At 36.8% G+C, this 24,014-nt stretch overlaps 2 protein-coding genes across 3 annotated transcripts; both read left to right on the top strand.

The window, feature by feature from the left end:
- The first annotated feature begins 10,825 nt into the window (after positions 1-10,825).
- On the top strand, positions 10,826-23,239 carry LOC123868439 (chromosome transmission fidelity protein 8 homolog). Its single transcript, XM_045910976.1, has 2 exons — positions 10,826-10,964; positions 22,884-23,239. The coding sequence occupies exons 1-2, from the start codon at positions 10,945-10,947 to the stop codon at positions 23,203-23,205; spliced, it is 342 nt and encodes a 113-aa protein (XP_045766932.1). The 5' UTR covers positions 10,826-10,944; the 3' UTR covers positions 23,206-23,239.
- LOC123868416 (general transcription and DNA repair factor IIH helicase subunit XPB) lies at positions 11,760-23,106 on the top strand. Of its 2 annotated transcripts, none has more exons than XM_045910941.1 (17): positions 11,760-11,943; positions 12,075-12,166; positions 12,912-13,059; positions 13,420-13,560; positions 14,010-14,204; positions 14,692-14,840; positions 15,291-15,442; positions 15,905-16,071; positions 17,003-17,173; positions 17,530-17,750; positions 18,245-18,428; positions 19,067-19,292; positions 20,558-20,675; positions 21,021-21,163; positions 21,488-21,571; positions 22,244-22,451; positions 22,884-23,106. In XM_045910941.1, exons 2-16 carry the CDS (start codon positions 12,109-12,111, stop codon positions 22,421-22,423), a joined length of 2,337 nt encoding a protein of 778 aa, XP_045766897.1. In that variant the 5' UTR covers positions 11,760-11,943; positions 12,075-12,108; the 3' UTR covers positions 22,424-22,451; positions 22,884-23,106. The 2 variants fall into 2 exon arrangements, with proteins under 2 accessions (XP_045766897.1, XP_045766896.1); XM_045910940.1 differs by having other exon boundaries at positions 12,070-12,166.
- Positions 23,240-24,014: the final 775 nt, after the last annotated feature.

The following is a 24,014-nucleotide window of genomic DNA, read 5'->3' as shown; positions in this document are numbered from 1 at the left end:
ATAAGAGAACTTTAAAATTGTTTAAGACTTTTTTGTGAGAATTTGATTTTACAAAACATTTAAATTGACTATAGAACATGTAAAAAAACTATAATGGATAGATAAAAATTTAAAAACCTTTGAATATGATATTTATTCATCAGAATGTGCAATAATAATGACTTTTTCTGTACACTGCATGAGCTCTTAAGATTTACAGAATTTATAAATTTAATGAATAAAAATGATTGCAATGGGAATGAAGTTGTAAAATCAAGTTCTTATATTGTAAAGGATATTATACCTACCCTTCAAGTGTGTCAACATTGCTGTTTTTCGCGGTGTTGATGATGATTCTAAAAATGTGTGTCTCCAATTTATCGTACCTTACTATTGTAATAGATTTAAATTTTTAAGAGGTGGTAGTAAAGCTGTCCTTGTACAAAATGCTGATAAAAATATAAAAGTTGTTTAAAATAGTTTCACAGAATAGATATTTAATCTAGATATCAAACAATATTCCATTTGTCATATTAATAAGTAAAAGCAGAAGCAAATTTTTAATAATAAAAAAATACATTAAATTATGACCTACCAATAATGAACATGTGATTTTGATTTTCATTGCCTTTACCCAATTCAGAAAGATTATACATTATAGCAATTAGCAAGACAGAAAAGTCTTGATTAATACTGATAGACAAACAAAGTCTAGAATATAGGACCCTAATTATTACCTACTTGAATATAAAATTAATGATTTACAACTCAGTACAACTTACAACAGATTAAGAGAATCATTGTCAACGATCCCCCGTCGATTTCCTACGTATGATATTATTGTTCTCATCTCTATCTGCCCTGGTTCGTGCATTCTCGGTTCCTAGATCGGTGCATTTGTGATAACCAATTCTAATTGCTGTGATTGGCTGAATTTACCATGTTCTTGCTGCGACAGTGAGTTTGAGCCACTAGCGGAACAATGTTAGCCGGTCAGAAATGATTGCAATTAGTCAACCTGTATGACGTCCGTGTTCTGTTTTTGATTACAAAAAAGAAAAAATTGTTGTTGCAATCATCAATTTTAGCAAATAGTGAAAGAGAGTCGGCCAATCAGAGGTCACAACTACCGTCACACTTTCTGTCAAACTATGGCAGTAGGCTTACCGAGTAATGAAAACAATTTTTCATTCTGTAATGTCATGTGGCAAGTAGGGTTGCCACCTGCCTCTTTTTGATTTACAGGCTACCACCATCAAAAATACGGGGTTTAGATTTGAAGAAATTTAAAAATTTGAAGTATTTGAAGAAATAGGCGGTGGTTCTCTCTGAAATGCATGGAAAGCCTATTTAGATATTTCAGTTTATTTGTAAGTTTTGTATTTTTTTTCTGTATGTTGCCGTGTCTTGATTGGTGAACTGTGTTTGCAATGTGATTTTAAATAAAAGATTTATTTATTTAAATAGCTTTTAAAAACTCTAGTTTTGTAAAGCAAAATGTTATACATTTCATGCATACAATCTTTGCATTTTAACTTAAATTTACATTTAACTTGTAATTCCACCTTCACAGTATCAATACTATGGCCGTAGCCAGGAATCGATTTCGGGAGAGGTTTTATCAGGGCCGGAACTGAATCCTGTCATGAGGAAAAAAACATTCGCTCAACTTTATGGGCTAATTACCTGGTTAGTGGAATTTCGCCTTTCAATTTGACAGTGAGATAAAATACAACAATAAAAAAGCGCGAGCGCAGTGAGCGTAAGTGTTTTTGGTTCAATACAGAAAGAATTAAAGTGAAAGGGAAACGAGTTTAGCCATAGCAAGATTTTATTTTTAAAGCTCCCTATCCATACTAATATTACAAATACGACAGTATATCTATTTGCCTATCTATTTGTTACCCTTTCACGGCCCATCTTCTTTACCAAAATTTTGGTACTTACTATTCAGAGGTAACTTGCATCCCAGACATAAACTTTTTAGCCCGGAAAATCCCCCACGGAATTTTTAAAACTCTAAATTCATGCAAACGAAATTGCGGGGCTTACACCAAGTAATACAAATTCAAAGTGCGAGTGAAGTGAGCGCGAAATGTTTGATATATTTCCAAAAAAAAATTGGTAAGCAAATGCAAGAAATAGTGTAAGTATTATTTTAGGCTTATGTTTTTGACGGCTTCCCAGGCGCAGTCGCCATTTCTAAATTTCTGGTCTGGTGGGAGGCTTCGGTCATGGCTAGTTATATGGTTAGTGTGGCCCTAACGGCCAAGAAATTAGACTGCATCATCACTTACCACTAGAAAAGATTAAAGTCACGGGCTAACTTGTATAAAAAAAGGCTAACATCCTCAAACCAAGCCCCGCCGCCTTGGCTACGACCATGATCAATATCGAGTGGGTTTCGGCTACGCATTGCCGCAAAAGGAAAATATTCTTTCTACTGGACATAACGTCAGTGTTCGGTTTCGCCAGCCAAGTGCGAGTCAGACTCACGCACCGAGGGTTCCGATTCGGGTATTTTTTTCGACATTTTACACGAGAAATCAAAAACTGTTATGCATTAAAATAATTATGCATAAAAATAAATAAAAATCTCTTTTAGAATGAACAGGTAAAGCCCTTTCATATGATAACCCACTTGATATATGTAGTTATCTTACTTTGAAAATTGAAAATACTAATATTTGTTCATGAACACATGACAGACGGATAGAAGGACAGATGGACAGACGGACAGACGGAAAGACAGACAGACTGATAGACAACGAAGTGATCCTATAAGAGTTCTTTTTGCTTTTGAGTTACGGAACCCTAAAAATATTTAGTTTTATTTGCCCCGTATTTTATTTTCATAATTACCGGTTTCTCTATCCTGACATACGGGGTAACCAGTAAAATACGGGGCCTCTGGCAACCCTATTCGGAAAACACTGTCACATTCAAGTTAATGTCAAATATTTTGTTTTCAATTACAGAAAGCTGTATCAATCATTATTACAATATTTTCTTTGTTGTGATTGGCTGAATTTTTGAGTTTCAGCCAATAAACAGACTGTTTGCCAATTAAACGTCATAACAATATAAATGCCAGAAAGTTTAACCAAATAAAACAAACTTAATGAGAACTTAGTGAGAATGCAAACGGCACACAATTTATAATACATATTATGTTAGTCGTATATAATAGATATTATAGTAGTCGTTCACTTTGGTAATAGTCAGATTGTCATCAGTAAAATTGATATTGGTTGATGTATCGTAAATTATTGTTTCGGTGACAAATATTTTTATTTTCTATTTATCTTTGAACAGAATGGAATAGAATGAAATGGAATGGAATACAATGATTAATTTTTATTCCTGTAAACTTTTAGGTAAACTTCGAAGTGTTTTTGAATGGTCAGAAAAATTTACCACTGGTTCGGAATGCCGTTCCTACGTTTTCTAGGATTTCGTACCTTAAAACGAAAAACGAAACTCTTATAGGATCACTTTGTTGTCTATCTGTCTGTCTGTCATGTTTGTCAAGAAAACCTCTAGGGTACTTCCCGTTGACTCAAAACCATGAAATTTGGCAGGTAACCTAACTGCGTACTTTTGGGTAGTTTTTTGCGACATTGTTCAATAAAAAATTTGGATTCCAACTCCTCAATCCTGATGTTGCAGGAGACCTGACTACTAAAGCTAATGTCGATTATTAATTGATATTGAAGGTATCTATACCAAGTAAATACTTTGTCGTTGACCTCAACCCTGATGCTGTAAGAAATTGCATTCCTAAATCCTGGTGATCCCTCGGGATTTGAAAAGGATCATCCGTTTAAATGTTCTTACGTGATACAGAAACAAGTTGCATCCCGGGGACGGGCTATTACGGAGAGGCAACTTTTGTTCTGGGAAATGAAAGGATCGGGATTTTTAATAACCTAAATCCACGCGAGCGAAGCTGCGGGCATTAGCTAGTTGTAAATATATTTAGAAGCTACTATAAGATAATAGATAAGGTACTTATTTCCTTATATTTTTATTGTATGGCAGCGCGCGGTTTTAAATTATAAATTGCACGTCCTGTCCTTTTCTGTAATACATTTTTTTCTCAATATCTACCGCTTTATCTCATAGGAAGAGTCCGTAAGACATAATACAGTGAAAATAGGCAAAATATACAATTTTTGCAGATTCCACGTCAGTACCTGTCGATTTTTTCTAACAGTGTAAGCAGCAGAGCTGAGTTTACCATCAAGTGTTGATATATAGGTGTTCCATAGAAGCTTTGCATCTAACGTTATACCGAGAAACACGGGGTTCTCCTTTCAAATCAAATCAAATCAAATCAAATTTCTTTATTGCGAATTTGGGTAAACAGTGGAGATGTTACAAAGATAAAAAAGTACAGCCAAATTCTGCTTATAAGCATGCAATATGTTACATTAAATTAAGATACATTTTTGTCACACAAAAAATAAATAAATAAAAATAATAATTAAATAATAATAGCAAAATGTCCAAAATTAAAATACAGTTATAACTTTTCTGAGAGGTAATCATTAATTGAGTAATATGTCTTTTCTAATAATAGTTTTTTCAATTTTCTCTTAAATAAAGGAAGTTCACGGGTCTCAATTATATAGCTGGGCAAGTGATTATACAAAAGTGGCCCAGTGGAGAAAAAACTTTTAGAAAAATGAGCAGTTCTACAAGAGGGGTGCTGTAGTTTATACGCATGTCTTTTACTTTTGAGATTTTTATACAAGTCCAAGTTTTGTTTAATAAAAATGATAGTCTCATAGATATATATACATGGCATAGTCAAAATATTATACTTCTTAAAATAGGGTACACAACTGTCCGTCATTTTTAATCTAAATATTGCCCTTAGACATTTCTTTTGCGCTTTGAATGCAGCCTCTTTTTCAGTAGAATTACCCCAGAATATAATGCAATATCTCAATAGTGAGGCAACATATCCATGATAAACCGTCAATAGTGCTGGTACATTAACCGTTTTACCTAGCATATAAAGTGCAAAGGAGAATTGGTTCAGCTTAGTGCAAATATGAGTTACATGCTCTTTCCAATTTAGGTTACAATTAATATTCAGTCCTAAAAATTTCGTTACATTCACTTCATTGATAGGTTTGCCCTCATAATTTATATCCAAAGCACACGACCTGTTTTCTCTAAGTGCAAAACTCATGAGGTTGGTTTTATCTAAGTTAATTTTAAGTTTGTTACAATGTAGCCAATTTATGATTATATCTAAGGTATGGTTGATATTACTTTTAAGGTCATTTATGTTTTTGTTTGCAAATATAACAGTACTATCATCAGCAAATAATACCATGTCATGCTGAGTCACATGCCTCGGTAGATCATTGATATAGATAATGAATAGTAGAGGACCCAAGATACTACCTTGAGGAACGCCGCGTTGAATCACTCTCGACTGTGAATGATAATTAATTTGCTTTTTATATTTCCAGCAGATTTTAGATATCTGAGTTATTTGTTTTCTATTTGTCAAATATGATTTTATAAGGTCTAATACATTTCCTCTCACACCGTATGCATAAAGTTTATTTAATAATACGTCATGATCGACGAAGTCGAATGCCTTGGTTAAATCCATAAATAAAGCACAAACTGGAATTTTGACGTTTAGATTATGCATAATAGTGTTAAGGAATTTATAAACTGCCATATTTATGGTCTTGTTTTTACGAAATCCAATTTGCTCTTCTGCAAAAAAATTATTTTTCTCGAAATAACTATTTAATGACTTATAGATAATTTTTTCAAAAATTTTTGATAGAACAGGAGCGAGAGCTATAGGTCTATAATTACTCATAGATTCTCTATCAAGTTTTTTATAGAGTGGTTTTACAATTACTGTTTTAAGTTTCTCAGGGAAAACGCCTTCAGAGATACAAAGATTAATAACGAAACTCAATAATGGTGAAACTATTTGCGACACAAATTTCAAGACTTTGGTAGAAATGTCATCATATCCAGTACTGTTTGTGTTTTTAAGCGATTTGATAGTTTTATCTACTTCAAAAGGCGTAGTAGGATTTAAAAATAATGATTTATAACTGTTACAGTTAGTTACTTTGGTATGTGATGTGTTAGCTTTTTGAATGCCATCAATAGTAGTTTGGTCAATAAAGAAGTTATTAAAAGAATTAGCTATCTCTAAAGGATCGTCAATAATATTACTACCGATTACTATTCGCTGTATCTCCTTTCTGGGTTCATTGACTTTGTAGTTAGTCTTGACAATATTCCATGTGGCTTTCGATTTGTTAGTAGCACAGGTGATGGCATACGAATTCTGGGCTTTTTGTGTTAATTTTATGATTTTGTTCAAACGAGTGGAGTAACCTTTTAATTTGTTTTTATTATTTTCGTTTCGTTTTTTCCTGTATTGCCACAATAGTGCCCGTTTTATCTTAGAACATTTTTTGATGCCATTTGAAATCCATTTAGGTCGTTGATGCAAATTATTTTTAATTTTAATTATTGGAAAGCAGAGTAAGTAGAAAAGATTAAATAAATCGTAAAATTGATTAAAAGCAGCCTCAGCGTCATTAGTTTTATAAACGTCACTGAAAGTAAGACAGCTTAGGCATTCTTTAAACTTATCCAAATTGTGTTTACTATAGTCACGCATTTCTGTAAACCAATATTTCAAATAGTAACTAACTTTAACTGGGCATGTTAATAATTGCGCCGTGTGGTCTGATAACGCACAGTCACAAATTTTACCCTTGCATCCCTTAATATTGTAAACAAAATTATCGATGCATGACCCACTTATTAGTCTTGTTGGTTCATTAAAGGCCAGTTTTAGATTAAATTTATTTAAAAGCTGAAGAAAAGTCCTGGTTTCCTTGGTGTCATTGAGAGTATTGATATTGAAATCACCACATAAGATAACCTTTTTTTTACTGTAGCAAAATTCCTGTAAAAGATTGTCAAGATTTAGGAAAAAAGTATTAAAATGGTCTTGAGATGTTTTTGGCGGCCTATAAATACATATAATTATGATTTTATGTTCCAAAAGTTCAATTGCACTACATTCTATTATATTGCTCTGACAGTAATTAGTAATAGGCAGGGTTTTAAACTTATGTTGTTTGTGAACTAATATACATGAGCCCCCATATCTATTATTTCGAGTAAAATAAGCCCCCAAGGTATAATTTGCTATATTTAGAACATTGACATCCAGTTTTGTCATATTGTGCTCAGTGACACACAAAACATCAATATAATTTTTATTATCTTTAAAAGAATCAAGTGTTAACATTAGCAAGTCTGATTTACTGATAAGTCCGTTAATATTTTGATGGAGTATAGTTATTTCTTTATATACGAAAAAGATTGTCAGGTGCTTTGGATATATTACAATCAGAGGTTATCTCTTCCGTTTGTGTACCTTTGTCATTAGTGCAATTTAACCTCTTAACTTTGCCTGTTATAAATGTGAGATAATTTATTTCAACATATGATTTTATTTATTTAACATATGATTATTTATCAATGAATTTATGTCATTTAAGGTCCTGGTATTGGGCAGTGTGAATTCAACACACTTAGATTTCTTTGCATTTGGAAGTAAATTGTTAGCAATAAATCAGAGAGTGACCTGTGATATGGCATTACATATAGTATACATTGCCAGCAAACATGAGACATATTTTTATCTACATGCATACGTCTGAGTAGGTAACGCATACGTCTAACGCAAGTTGAAATGTACCAGTGTATTTAGTTAGACCTATCGACAAGTTTGGAGTCGGGTGCAGTCTAAATGTGGCCCGTGTGTTTAGACTGTCAGTTTCTGTCAGTTTCACGTGTCGTCCCCCGCACTTCACCACCCCGCTTGCACAAATCGAGACAGCACGAAATTTTCAAGATTTCTGGGTGTAATTTCTGCTTTTCGTAGTTCCAACATAATTATAACAATATAAAATATATAACGATAATTTTTATACTGCATAATATTCATTAAATTTTCTAGGTCTGTGGTTTTTCCAAATTTCATTAAATTGCTTCGTTGTCTAGAAAAACGAGCACAAAGTTAGGCCTTTTTTTAAAGAAAAATACAAATCTTTGAGCCCCTGTAATTTTAAAACTACATATTTTTAGAAAAATCTAAAACACCACAGACACAGATATTAGTTTCTAGACTATGTCTGCAAAATTTCATGGACTTTGGTTGCTTAAAATTCAAATGAAATGGGAACTACGATTGTATGGAGTAAGTGACGGAGAGTGCCCTGTTAATGGCAAGCCATATTCTTTACTGATAATAAAAAGGGGAAAGATTTGCTTGTTTGCAATCGATAAATACTAATCCGATTTTAAAAATTCTTTCAAGCGAAGCTGGGCAGATCAGCTAGTATACAATGCCGTCAAATATACCTATAAGATAAGTATAAAAGCTAGCGTGAAAACAAAAAAAGTATATTAACCGGTTCAGCCTTACAGATGAATAGGTTTATCTTGAAGAACATAATATTCTTTATTAGTTGGTAAACTAGCAATTGGTCTAGTCGGTTGACCAATGAATACTTGAAAACGTCATCAGCGCCATCCTATTCCCTTCCTAAGTAGCGCCATCTAATTTTTGCTTTTAGTTTATACTTTGCACTCTGTAGTCTGTCTAGGTACTTCGCGGCCTTGTAAGCAGCGTTGCCAGAATGTTACTTTTGTAACATTTTACGTTACTTTTGACCCCCTCATGTTTCCTCCATGTTACACGACTCAAAATGTTACTTTACGTTACTTTTAGGACTTCATAAAAATATTCAAATTTTTCCCAGCAAACCAAAAATAATCGTGAAACGGAACGCATCCAAAACAGTTTTAGTTTCTTTCACTTTCTCTAAGTTATTGGTCTAAGTTCACTTTGTTTTGTAATTACTCTGTGATTAAAAAAGTGTTTTGTTTGTTTTTCTCTGTGACTCAACTTTGTTTTGGCCAAGTTTTGGCTAATAAAGTTATTCGTGGACTTCGTCTGTGGTGGCGTTTGCTGGCGCGCGTGTTGTGAATTTTTGGAGTGTTTTTTTGTTAGAAGTGGCCGGTTTTTGTGTTCTGCTAGTGTTTATTGGTGGTGGAACTGACCAAGGAACTGACTGGGAAGCACTCTAAAGGGGCGCCGCGTGTATGTCGGCGGGCGCCGGTACAGACGAAGTCCATTCTTATACATATAGTTTTCCTAACTTGTAAATAACTACAAACTTGACATTGGCTAATCAGTATAAAGCCAGTCGAGAGAAAAAAAAAAGTTATTCGTTGCGGGGTAGTGATATTGTACGTAGTTAGGTATCTAAGTACAAAAAAAATTGTATCTTTATTTCGTCAAAATTCGAAAGTGATTGGTTTGTTCGTTATCCTTATCGACTGTGTATATGTGTTGCTAACACTACTTGCTTGGTAAGTAAATGTTGTATACAATGTAGTTTTAAGTAAATAAGTAAGTAGTTAACTAATTAGGGAATCAGTAATGCAAAAACAAAGTCATAGTATTTGCAACTGAAAGCAGTTCGTTTTTGTATTGACTGTCATCTTATTATTAAGTCACATTAGTTTCCAGAAGTTCGTTTAGCTATTTACTACTTAGTTATTGTTGTAGGTAACTTCGGTTTTCTTTACAGGAATGAGAGCGAGCTGAGTAGATACCGGCCGGCGTAACCTAAAATTTGAGTTTTGCTATCGAATCTATCGATCTCTTTGCTGAGACCAAGGTAAGTAGTTAGGTACCTACCTAGTATTGTTCAGTTACCAAAACGAATTTGAAATTCCCGCGTAATTTTCTTCACTGCGTACCTACCTAGTGCGTTTTTTTTTATTCTCTCGTCTGGCTTTACAAAGATTAGCCAATGTCAAGTTTGTAGATATTTTTAAGTTAGGGAAACTATATAAGTAAGGACATCGTCTGTGCCGGCGCTCGCCGACATACGCACGGCGCCCCTTTAGAGCGCTTCCCAGTTAGTTCCAGCATGGTTCTAGCACCAAAAACGCCAGTGAAACACAAAAACCAGCCACTTTTAACAAAAAAAAACGCTCCAAAAAGGCACCACACGCGCGCCATCAAACGCTACACAGACAAAGTCCACCTAGTGCATAGCCTCTCAAACTCAAACAGTCCTGTGTTGCCAGATCGCCCGATATAAGACGATTTTAATCTTTTTAACCCCCGATCCAAAAAGAAGGGTGTTATAAGTTTGACGTGTGTATCTGTGTATGGCATCGTAGCTCTCAAACTAATGAACCGATTTAATTTAGTTTTTTTGTTTGAAAGGTGGCTTGATGGAGAGTGTTCTTAGCTATAATCAAAGAAAATCGGTTCAGCCGTTTGAAAGTTATCAGCTCTTTTCTAGTTAATGTAACCTTCACTTGTTGGGGTGATATAAATTTTTAATTTACACTTGTATTATAAATTGATTAACTAACAAAATAAGTTATAGCTATTCAAAGACATTTCTAAATCCGTTGGTATATTATTATTTTACATATTGATTTGTTTTTCTTTTTCAGGATCAGCAGTCAATTTATTCAATCAACAATTATTATTACGATTCTTTTAAGCTTAACTAATGGGACAAGAAAACTGTTTAAATTTTTGTATAATAAAGTGCCATGTTAACCTGTGTACCTTATTACTTTTATTTTCCACGAAAAATAAGGAAATGTTACTTTTCTCGTGAAAATGTTACATTTTGAGATGTCTCGTGTTACAATTGACTATCTGCCACTGGCAACACTGCTTGTAAGTGTGGGCCGTGCACAGAACATTATTACCCTAGGCCGTGTGTGGATCAAACCAACTTTTCCCAACATATTATTGCAAAAGTTTAACATAATTAGTATAATACGGTAATTTCGGCAAAGTTGCGAAAAATACCTACTATAATTTGAAAACTGCTTACGTGAGGTGAATCACTTCACACTAAAATGCAAATTTACGTGAATTGGTAAGTTTTCCGACTATTAAAAATTCCATTACCTAATGTAGAGAAAAAATCTATTTAAATTGAAATCGAAATAATATTCGTGTTCGGCGTTTTTTTTCCTCTATAAAAAGTAAACAACGTAACGGCGAAATCACCGAAAAAATGACGGTTCTTTTTTTTTTCCTCTCTCGTCCGGCTTTACAAAGATTAGCCTGTCAAGTTTGTAGTTATTTGTAACAAGTTAGTAATTAAGGGCCATAGACCGGCTTGCCCGCGAAATTCAAATTTAATTTGGTTTTTCGCAATTTGTAAACTAATACGACAACGTAGGCTTATGGCATTCTGATTCCGACAAGTGGCAGTATCATCCTCACAGGTTTATATAAAAATCTTTACTTGAAAAGGTCCAGTTTAAGAAATTAGTAGTAATATAATTACTACTAATTAATAGTCGATATTTTAATTAATAACTTCACTTCGTCTGTGTTGGTGTTAGCTGGCGGGCGTGCTCTGCCTCTTTGGAGTGTTTTTTTTGTTAAAACTGACTGGAAAGCGCTCTAAGGGGGCGCCGTGGGTATGTCGACGAGCGCCGGCACAGACCGAGACGGGGTCCATTCTTGTATAGTTTAACAAACTTGTGTTACAAATCACAGACCACGAATCCGGAGTTACAAATAACTACAAACTTGACATTGGCTAATCTTTGCAAAGCCAGACGAGAGAGAAAAAAAATCACAGGTTATAAAATACTAGACAACATATTCAAAGAGTATGTAAACACTGGACATTCCTATATGTTATTGGTCTGTGCTGGACATATTGAATTGAATCATCCTGCGGCTGATTTGTAAATTTTGTGGCACCAAAATTTATTTAAAACAAACCAAAAACCTAAAAAATTCTACTCCTTGTTAAAAAAGATATTTAGCACCTACCTATGATTTTGGGTTAAATACCGACAAGAATTTATTCAGAGTTTATTGCACAATATTGTATCAAAGTAAGTCCCTTTTAATTATTGTTCTCCTATCTACATGAACATTACATATTATGATAATATTATTTTATTATACTGAATTGAACAATACATATTATGTAAAATTTATTTAGAATCAATTTCTTCTAGACATGCCTGTCTCGCCTGTAATGAAAAGATAAACAAAACATGGGGCCACCTAAAAAAATCAAAAAATATGATTCAAAAGCTGGAGGCGATAGATCAGGTATGTATACTTGGGATTGCGGATTGTTTCATTCTAAAGAATCCATGTCATTACTAATATTTCTTAAATGCAAATGCTGAGCGAATTTACAAAGATGTTTTCTTGTTCCTTGATTAGATGGTATCTCTATAAATTCAAATTAAAAAAAATTGTTAAGAAGTTTTTAGATAAGTGTCAGAGTAAAAAGGTGAATAGGTACTACAAACTGATATGCTTCAATTATGGAAGGATCAATTAGTATGCTTATCAACGAAACACCCTAGAATTAAATCTGATCCCCCAACTCCATGCAGTCTTGTTTGTCCTACCCCTAGAGTGTTTTTGTAAAGATTGAAGACAAGCTTGTGATAGAGATCCTGAAGAAAACAAGCATAGCAAGCATGAATTTAACGAGCAATGGCTTAGTGGAGCAAAGGAGAGAGTAAACAAGCAAAGAGATCCTCAGAGAAATGAAGATTAAAAAGTTGAGCTTGAGAAATGAGCGAACTCTTAATAAAACATAACCTTTCTGCCTTAACACTCATTAAAAATTGAATCCTATCAGTTTGAGATAAAGATACAATTTATAAGCTAATAATTTTACTAGCAGAATAGCTCTTTTTACTTTACAAGATACAACCACTTGTGGCACAATTTATTCAATTGAAATACTAAATTTGAAATTGCCTTTGAATGGTAAAATTGTAGATATATAACTATTGTTAAAACTAGTTAGGTATTAGAGTTCTAATAATTTCATTTGTAGGCAAGAAAAAGAAAGTAGAAGAAGATGTGACAATAGATCTTGTAGAAGATGACAATGGTGAGAATACTGGTGTGCCGGGGGCTGCTATGCAAGACGCTGAGAAGAATGACCAGGTCCCTGAAGATGAGTTTGGTGCCAAAGATTACAGGTAAACATAGACACCCTTTATTCTATTTCTGATTGCTGAGGGTCATGACTCTACGCAATAATGGTGAGGTGTTTTTGAAATAAAAGGGATATTGTACGTACAAGTTGACTATGAGTATGATTTTGTGACCAAGTTTAAAGATTAATATCAGATGTTACTAATATTAACGTTCCCATCTTGGCATCTTAGTGGGATCATCACTTACCACCAAGTCAGATTCCAACCAAGGGTTAACTGGTATCTGAATAAAAATAAATAAAAAAAAACAGCACCTAAACTTATCAGTGTGTTATTTATTGTAGGATGGTACGGAACCCTTTGTGTGCAAGTCTGACTTGCACTTGACCGATTTCTTTACAGATCCCAAATGGAATTAAAAGCTGACAATGCTAGTCGGCCACTGTGGGTAGCACCAAATGGCCACATATTCCTGGAAGCATTCTCACCTGTGTACAAACACGCTCATGACTTCTTAATAGCTATCGCTGAACCTGTGTCTAGGTACAGTATTGTTGATTCACTATTATATGACTAGCTGATAGGCCCAGCTTTGCTTCCTTCTTTAAAAAAATGTTTACAGAAGATTAAAAAAAGTTCAAAATATTTGTTGAGTTCCACAATTTTGGTGTATTTTAGTGGTAATTTATAAATTTCAAATTAAATTAATCTGTTTCTTGTCCTTAAAGTCTGAACAATATTAAACAAAATCACAACCGGTGACTGGAGTTAAACAGTAAAGGAAAACATAGTGAGGAAACCTGCAGCCTGAAAGTTCGTCATAAGGCTCTCAAACGTCTGGCTAATCCACACTTGGTCAACCGCGCACTATGGCCTAAACACTTCTCATTCGAAGAGGAAACCTGTTCTTAGTAGTGGGCTGGCGATGGGTTGATGGTAATGTGATTGTGGAGCTTTTGTTGTGATTCTAATTAATACATACCTTGTTATAGGCCTCAACATATTCATGAATATAAATTGACAGCATACAGTCTATATGCAGCAGTATCAGTGGGTTTACAGACCAATGATATTGTGGAGTACTTACAGAGGCTCAGTAAATGTGCTGTTCCGGCCGGCATTATAGAGTTTATTCAGCTCTGTACATTATCCTATGGGAAAGTGAAGCTTGTTCTCAAACATAATAGGTAAGACATATGTTTTTGATCTTAATAACGTCTTTATCCATGTTAATGCAAAAGTGTGTTTGTTAAAAGAAGAAGTGTGGTTGGTGACGGGATTTAATGCTTGTATGGATGGACGGTAGAGAAACTTTTCGCTTCAAAAACGCCCTTTGAACCCTAATCTGTAAATATTGTATAAATTTTTATGTTATTTGTATATAATTAATTTGTGCGTAATATTATAAAGTTTCTACTAAACCGATTCTTTTGCAAACATTCAAACATATTTTTTTCGGGTGGTGCCACACATGCTAGTTTATTGCGGCGTTTCTTCTGCTTGAGGCCTGGTTAGGAGGTAACTGGTGATGTGTGGCACAACTTTAAAATTAACGTTTTTTCTTTCTCTTTTCATTTATTAAGTCATACAAACGACTAGAGATTTTTATTCAAGTAAACGTTTACAAGTGCTTTTGAATTATCAAAATAATTTACAACGTTTGGAATGCCGTAGGTACTTAGTTGAGAGCAAACATGTGGAAGTGCTACAGAAGCTTCTGAAGGACCCCGTCATACAGCAGTGCCGCTTGCGCCGCGACGGCGACGACGACCTGCTCGCCTCCGCGCTGCCCACCAAGCCTGCCACTGCGACCGCCAAGCCAGGTCTCATATTAATGCATTTACCCTATCTCTGTGCATCATTATTGTCATTGCTGAGGGTGGTGACCACTTTCTATTAATCACATATAAGTAGGGGTCCTCTTGAAATAATAATGCGGTTCGTAGATCCTTCCACATCGACGACGACATACTAAGTCTGGCTACGATTATGATTTGAGTCTATGATTATTGCATAATATCACATGTAACAATCGGGACTGACGGCTTACGTGCTGCCAAAACTGAGAAAACAGAAAGGCCTTTTGATCTCAAAAGACGGTCAAACATTCAGTTATTGGCTTCAGTCAACAATTCTTAACCAACTCAATTGATCCCTTAGTTAATAAGCATTGTTAATGAAAAGCTAACGAAGTCATCCATAGAAGGGCATTGTTTGGTGTATCAAGCTGTCTCTTAACCGCAGATTAATTCAATAAACTTTCATAATATCAGGCGAGGATAAACCCTCTGTGAACGGAGAGGTTCCCGAAGATATCAGCCAATTCTATCAGCAACTAGACAAGGACGACGACGAAGACGAGAACACTGACATAACGGCTAAGAACACTGCCGTCGCCTTCGAAGTTGATCCTGACAAGATTGAGGTATTGTTTTAATCATTATTTAACCAAGTCTTCTTGTACAATGCGCAATCATATGCCTCGTGTTCAGATATACCCTTGACTGCAATCTCACCTGGTGGTAAGTGATGAAGCAGTCAAAAATGGAAGCAGGCTAACCTGGAAGCGGCATAACAGTTTTTATTAAACCTCCCATACCCCTTTGGTTTCCACACGGCATCGTACCGGAACGCTAAATCGCTTGGCGGCACGGCTTTGTCGCTAGGGTGGTAACTAGCTACGGCTGAAGCCTTCCACCAGATCCAAACCAGAGAAAATTTAGAAATCATAAAATTCCAAATTGCCCCTGCCGGGAATCGAACCCGGGTCCTCCCACTAATAAGCCCATAGCGCTTATCTCTAAATGAAAAAAAAAACTCTATCATTTCATAGTTATCACTTCTGTCGGCAGTCCCTACTGACTGCCAATTTTTATTTTTATAAAAGGTGATACAAAAGCGTTGCATCGAATTGGAATATCCATTGCTCGCGGAGTACGACTTTCGCAATGACACCGTCAACCCGGATATCAACATCGACTTGAAGCCCACGGCCGTGCTGCGTCCTTACCAGGAGAAGAGCTTGCGCAAGATGTTCGGGAATGGACGTGCAAGGTTCATAATATCATATTTAATTTTTTCGGAACAAAATTATTCAAAGCGGAAGAATGCTGAATGTCCGAGTATTCTTTATTCACCATTTAGCTTCTTAAAAATCCGGTGGGAAGACTTTAATTTTACAGGATAAAAGTAGTTCGAGTCCATCATCCGTCCCCGAGATGCAAGCTATGTCTTGGTACCACGTCAAAATTGGTTAAACTAATGGCCTGTGAAAAATTTGCAATCAGACACACTTTCACATTTTTGATACTTAGTATGGATACATATTTTCCCCATAGTTTTGACCAATACTGATGCTAATTTAGTTGTACTCAAATCCTGATCTTAATTGACATTCTCTAGTCGAAAAATCTAAAATGTAGTGTAGTTTGTTTCAACTGGACACTGGTAAGTATCAGAGTTATAGATTATTTTCTACCGAACCATAGGTATAGCGCTTAACAGAGTAAGTTCCTCCTGTAGTAGTAAAGGATCGGTGCGGGAGGGTGACAGGTGTCACAAGTTGACAAATCACTGACCTCTTGCATCACGTCATCACACCCCTCTCGCTCCACTACCGCAGGAATCTACTCAGTTGTGCGTACCTTTAAAAACCCTTTCTGCTACTATATGTTCCTTACTAAACTATCCTTATTATTTCGCTAGGATAGCCAGTTCTCGATCTCGCAATATTTTTAAAATTGGTATATACTTACGCCAATAAGCACGCAAATTGTTCGAGATCAAATACTACCTATAACTCGGTCGTGCTAAGTTTGCACCTCGCTGAAATGCGGCGCGTTTCCCACTTCCCCGCTCATCTTGTCCCATCAGTACGGTTCGCATACCTGGTGGTACAAACTTAGCTTGACCTAGTAGTTCGTATGTACGAGTATATAACAAGATAATTGAAAATAAAGTATTTGTTTATTTGAACTACGCTCAGGTCAGGAGTGATCGTGTTGCCGTGCGGCGCGGGCAAGTCGCTGGTGGGCGTAACGGCGGTGTGCACGGTGCGCAAGCGCGCGCTCGTGCTGTGCAACTCGGGCGTGTCGGTGGAGCAGTGGAAGCAGCAGTTCAAGTGCTGGTCCACCGCAGACGATAGCATGATCTGTCGGTAAGATTGTTATAATAAAGTGTTTTTAAATCGGTTACGCCTCAAACCTAAGACTCACTTTGTCGTTCCTTCATTCAGCTTCACCTACTCGACCTTCATAGGCTCGCTTCATGCAAGAGCTCCGTGAACTTCTGGCTACGCGCTTTATAATGAAATCTAGGGGTAGGACAGTTCAAACCCTTCTGGAGTCAGGGTGCTTCGGGATTTCATTCTGGTTAAATTTATTATTCATTCATTAATATTCCGACTTCGTTCTGGACCACATTTAACCGATTAATATACATAGCGCAGTTAAAAGTAGATTTAACCGCATAAGAGTTTTAACTGTAACATACTGATATAATTGGTACATTCAGTTTCACGTCGGAAGCGAAGGACAAGCCGATGGGCGCGGGCATCCTCGTGACCACGTACTCCATGATCACGCACGGGCAGCGGCGCTCGTGGGAGGCGGAGCAGACCATGAAGTGGCTGCAGGCGCAGGAGTGGGGGCTGGTGGTGCTGGACGAGGTGCACACCATCCCCGCCAAGATGTTCCGCCGCGTGCTCACCATCGTGCACTCGCACGCCAAGCTGGGTACCTATTATTTATTTCCGCATTCATATTGTAAAGAGGCGTGAAGTTTGTAAGTTTGGATGTACGAGGTAATCTCCGAAACCACTCATCAGATTTCAAAATTCATTCATTATACATTATTCCAGATGGGCATAATATATGTTATATAAAAAAATAAAAAAATGTATAAATGCTAGTTTAAACATGAATAGCGAAAAAATGGGCAGGCGGGTCATCTGATGATTACAACCGCCCAAGAGCTTATGCAACTAAAGGAACCGCCAATGAGTTGCCGGCTTTTCAGGAATTTGTTGACCCACGTCTTGAATAAATCCATGTTAGAATTTAGCATCCACAATTTGCATGTGTGTGGAAAAAACTTGTCACTAAAAAAGTATGTTTAACATTAGACAGCGTTAAACCTTTTCTTTTATATTGTAAAAGACTGACAGCAAAAAATTTAAACATTTTCTCACTAAAAACGTTTTGTAGTTAACAACATATGATTTTATTAGGTCTAACTGCAACCCTGCTTCGTGAAGACGACAAGATCGCAGATTTGAACTTTTTAATTGGACCAAAGCTATACGAGGCGAACTGGCTGGAGTTGCAGGCGCAGGGCTACATCGCGCGCGTGCAGTGCGCCGAGGTGTGGTGTCCCATGATGCCGGAGTTCTACCGAGAATACCTCGTGCAAAAGTGAGTGTTCAAACTATGTCACGACATGTCCTCCATATTGAAGTTCAGCTACCATGGCCAATCTTCACAGAGATGATACTGTCTTAGATGGAAGCGGGCTATCGTGGAAGGGGTATGGCAGTTTTCATTTAATCCATACCCTTTTGATTTCTACACGGCATCATACGATTGATTGATTTTAACACTTAGTGAATGTCTTTTAGACTATTTTATTTTCCGAACCAGGAAGAGAATTTATTGGAAGAGACACGGATGTAGTGGCAATAGTTGAAATAAATACATTTAGATTATATTAGATGATTCTCGCGACTTCGTCCGCGTGGATTTAGGTTTTTAAAAATCCCGTAGGAGCTCTTTGATTTTCCGAAATAAAAAGTTGTCTATGTCAGATTCCGGGATGCAAGCTACCCTCTGTACCAAATTTCATGTAAATTGTTTAATCGGATGGACTTTTAAGAACTCCGTGGGAATTTTTTGCTTTTCCGCGATAGAAAGTAGCCTACGTTCTTACCCGGGATGTAAGCTAACACTGGATTAAATTTCATCCAAATCAGTTAGGCTGATGGGCTATGAAAACCTAGCAGACAGACAGACAGACACACTTTATAACATGAGTATGGATGATATCTTGGTTGCAGAATAAACAAGAAAATGTTGCTGTACGTGATGAACCCGTCGAAGTTCCGCGCGTGCCAGTTCCTGGTGCGCTACCACGAGCGGCGCGGCGACAAGACCATCGTGTTCTCCGACAACGTGTTCGCGCTGCGCCACTACGCCGTCAAGCTCAACAAGCCCTACATCTACGGGCCCACGTCGCAGAACGAGCGCATACAGATCCTGCAGAACTTCAAGTTCAACCCCAAGGTTTATTTTATTTTGTTACTTTAGTTTGCCTCTTACAGATCTTCTCATATCTGATTTGACCACGTCGAGAAATTCCGTCGACGCCGGTGCCTTTGGTCTCGTGGTACATGATGACCGCAACGACTCAAACTGCCATATAAGTATGTCCCGGAATTACTGGGACCGTCTCAGGTTGTGTTTTTAGTTCGATCCTATATCCTTGCCGTCACTTTGAGTTAGCCAATCATGGCAGCGGCCAGTGTCGCACGACACACAGTACGAACCAATCATGAGGCTGTTGCGATTTATAGTGCTTTGTTTTTTGCTTAAAAGGATTCAAAGATTGTGTATCACAGAATTGGTAGCAATAAGATTCAGAGGACATAAAATATTACTTTAGATAAAAAATTTTCAAAAGAAAAATAAAACCGACTTCAAAAACGACAAACACTAAAAAGTAAAAAATAACTTTTGTTTAGCTACACGTGTAATGTACCTAGGTATGAAGTCGAGCGAGCATATTAAAACAAAATTAGAAATCCAAGAGTGAAGCTCGCCCGACTTCATACCTAGGTACATTACACGTGTAGCTAAACAAAAGTTATTTTTTACTTTTTAGTGTTTGTCGTTTTTGAAGTCGGTTTTATTTTTCTTTTGAAAATTTTTTATTTCACAATTTTTAGTGGCCCCACTGTACTATAATATGCTGTGCCCAGTTAAAACCCTACTGTTTACTAAGCTATTACACTGATCGCGAGCAATTTGCTCCTATCCATTGAGGAGTTCTGTTCTCCATCTCCGAAGATATTCATCAGATCTTCACCAAATTTATATGGGACCACCTGCACAGTATACCCTTTCAAACAAAAAAAAAAATTTCCAAATCGGTCCAGGGGTTTTTGAGTAATCGGGGAACATACATAAAAAATATAAAAAAAAAAAAAAAAAAAAAAAAAAAAAAAGATTCCGACGAATTGAGAACCTCCTCCTTTTTTGGAAGTCGGTTAAAAACAAATTGAGAGTGAAAATAGTAATGCTACTATGACGTAATATATAGGTGTATTTTGTGTATCTAATATTTGTGCAAATACATAGTGTGTATTTACTAAATTACATAACTTGTATGTACGCACACACTAAAATTACAGCGCACATAGAATAATATCTACTCGAAGGTGTACGGCCAAGTACTGGCATAACTGTGTGCATCTACGTAAACGTGCATGTATAGGGTTGCCAGTTAACAAAATAGACTTAACATTCAAAATTCAAATAATTTTTCAAAGGTTAACACGATATTCGTGAGCAAGGTCGCCGATACGAGCTTCGACTTGCCGGAGGCGAATGTGTTGATTCAGATCTCTTCGCACGGTGGCTCGCGACGACAAGAAGCGCAGCGGTTAGGTTAGTATCTTGTCAACTCATAGCCGGCACACTACTCAGTACAGGTCTCCTCTCGGAATGAGAAGAGTAAACTTTTATATAGTACACCAGCAAAAGAGTAAACTCTTATATAGTACAGGCTATAGTACATCACGCTGGCCAAGTGCGGATTGACAGACTTCACACATTTTTGAATATTATGGAGAACTTTCAGGCGTGTTTTCTCACGATATTTTCTTTCACCATCAAATTATTGATATTTAATTCCTTCAAAAAGCTCCGAAAAATTACAGGTTACTTGAGCCCGGAATCGAACTCCGGGCCCCTCCGAATATTTTTAAATTAATAACATGAAACTACTTACAGGACGTATTTTGAGAGCCAAGAAAGGCGCCTTAGCTGAAGAATACAATGCCTTCTTCTACACTCTCGTATCACAAGACACGTTAGAGATGGCGTACAGCCGCAAGAGACAACGGTTCCTCGTTAACCAGGGTTACAGTTACAAGGTAAACGTTACACGTTACTCAACCATTCTAACAGAGAGATTGTGAGCGTCTGCATCCTTATATGGTCGATGTCGTTTTTGCTCAACGTTTGTGATACGGCTCTAAGGTGTGGAATGCCCCGGTGTCCGTGTTTCCTGACATATAATTGTGAAGTACCTTCAAGGGAAGAATGAATAAGCATCTTCTAGACTAGCGCGCTCCAATCTAGACCTCATATTGCTTTACATTAAGCAGATTGTCGTCAAACGCAAGTCTATCTAGTATCTTGCAATAAAAACTGGTTTACTTCATCTTATCAATTGTATTCAATCTGGTTTTTTTCAGGTGATCACAGAATTGAAGGGTATGGATCAAGAACCGGATATGTATTATGGCACGAGAGAGGAGCAAGGAATGCTGTTGCAACAGGCAAGTATACTTATTAATTTTATCAACCTGTAATGTTAAATTGAAAAGAAAATAATTTTGAAAATTACAATAATTTTCATGTAATTAAAGAAAAAATTTACACTTGTTTCGGTCGCGCTTACATTCTACTAGCCCGTGACTTCGTCCGCGTGGATTTAGTTTAAAAATCCCGTGCAAACTCTTTTATTTTCTGGGATAAAAGTAGCCTCTGTAGTATAGTTAGACTTGGGAAAGTCATGCAAAAAAGCACGTCAATCGGTTGCGACGTGATTGTAGGACAAACCAATAAACCAACAACAAACACACTCACATTTATAATATGGGTAGTGATGATGAATGTTTTGTGAGCGTTTATTTTAATTAAAAAACTGACCAAGTGCAAATCTGACTTTTGAGTCAGATTCGAACTTCCTACAAACTCTACTCTCATCCCATCCTATCTCAACTCTCATCCTATTTCTAACTATTAAACTCCTATTGGCAATATATATTTTTTAATTATTAAAATAAAAAATTGCGAGCAAACGAGCTGGAGGACAATTTTAAAGTTCAGACATCTGTTTCTAAAGTTTGACAAGCAATATTTCCTGCCGGGTACAGACTGTACTATTCTGACTTTTTGACTCGTCGCAAGCACGAGATTCTTGTTGTTATGAATGTCACCATGGGCAGGTGCTGGCGGCATCGGAGACTGACTGCGAGGAGGAGCGCGAGGGCGGCGTGGGCGGGCCGGGCGGCGCGCGGCGCGCGGGCGGCAGCCTGGCCTCGCTGGCCGGCGCCGACGACGCGCTCTACCTCGAGCACCGCCGCTCGCACAACAAGCACCCGCTCTTCAAAAAGTTCCGCTACTGACGCCTCGCGCTTTACGTGCCACTTTACGGTGAGATCAACGACTTTTGTACAAGTAACGGGCCGTCATGTTTCGAAGCATGCCGCTACCCGCGGTTTTATATATCTTCCAAAACTTTGGTAGTTTTTACCTACAGTCTCGTCTTATTGTAACAGCTTGGGCGTTTACATCAAAAGCATTAAATACGACTTAATGATTTTTTAGATATCAATAACAGTTATTTTGGTAACCTGTTCTTTAAAATTATCTTTTCGTTTTACTCTTTTCAGAACTAAAACTTGTTGGGACTCAATTGTTCACCTAAGTGCAGGCAGTGCCTTAAACATCAATAAAGCATGTACAAAAAAATCTTCAAAAATCCACACTATTCTAAAAAATGCTTGTTTTATTTCATTGCCCTGAAGCAGACATATTTTCGAAAGCACTCACAACCTAACTCACAAGAATCTTCATTTGTTCCAGCAAAACGGAAACAGAGGGAGGAATTCCGGAATGGGCAATTATTGAGCTACAAGGTCTTGTCCAAATGAAAAAAGAAAACCAAAATGAACCGACTGTAGTTGGGGATCTACATTACTTCAGCAGAAACCGCCAACCGGTTCTTATACTGGGTCACCATGTGCTCAATGGTAAAGAAGTTAAACTGGAACAACCGATGGCCGTCATAGAAAAAGCTACCGACGGCGACAATCACTTCTACAAGGTTAAAGCGATAGTTAAGAAGAAACTTTTGTTCAAATCAAGACCTAAACCAATAATTTCTAATGTCAGTGAAAAAGTGTGAATTAAGATAAAGTTGATTAAACGCCTTTGTATAATTTGTTTTTTTATTTAAGTACAACTTTTTTGATATGGAGTCTTTTTAGTTTACCATATCGTCGGTTAGCAAACGGTAGCGCTCAAGTCGTTGCGGTTCCGAGATCTAAATTGGAAGTAGTTTTTACGCGCACTTCGATCTATCTATCAGATTTAACGATTTCAATCAATTAGCAGCCGTTAATCAAAATTCCGCCTTACTGTATTTTCTTAGTATAGAAGCTGCGAAATTAAGTTTGTCAAAATGAAGTAATTCATCTCTCCTGAAAAGTAGTGAAATAATACTTAAATGTGCGTTGTTGATATGGCAAAAACATAGGAAGCCGACTAAAGTCAGTAGGTCCCTCACAGCTACTTATTTCGGTAACTAGTACGCGATGTAGTAGTTAAGATGGCAAGGGGTATGAGGCGGGGGTGACGCCTCGCACTCCCGCAGCGGGTTAGCGCGGGGGCTGTGCGGGGCATCCCCTCACCGGTGGCCATCTCAACCTGTCGCGCACTATTACTAAAAGGTATGGCAAGTCCCCTGAGTGTATGGACACAGAAGCATAATACGTCATGAAAAAGTTTTCAGGGTAAGTACCTATTTCCTGAATATGTAAAGTGCGAATCAAAAAAAAAATATTATATTCCCACCTCGAGTAATATCTTGTTAAATAGGTATTTTGAAATCATTGTGGTTTCTTTGTCAGTTTTTGGAAAAACTGTCATTTAAGAAAATATAATGGCCATCATAGTTTTTAGAAACTAGCATGACTGGAATCCTACCTTATGCGT

The sequence above is a fragment of the Maniola jurtina genome, chromosome 9 (assembly GCF_905333055.1).
Source record: "Maniola jurtina chromosome 9, ilManJurt1.1, whole genome shotgun sequence".
Classification (NCBI taxonomy): Eukaryota; Metazoa; Arthropoda; class Insecta; order Lepidoptera; family Nymphalidae; genus Maniola; species Maniola jurtina.
This window is presented reverse-complemented; position numbering and strand designations above follow the sequence as displayed.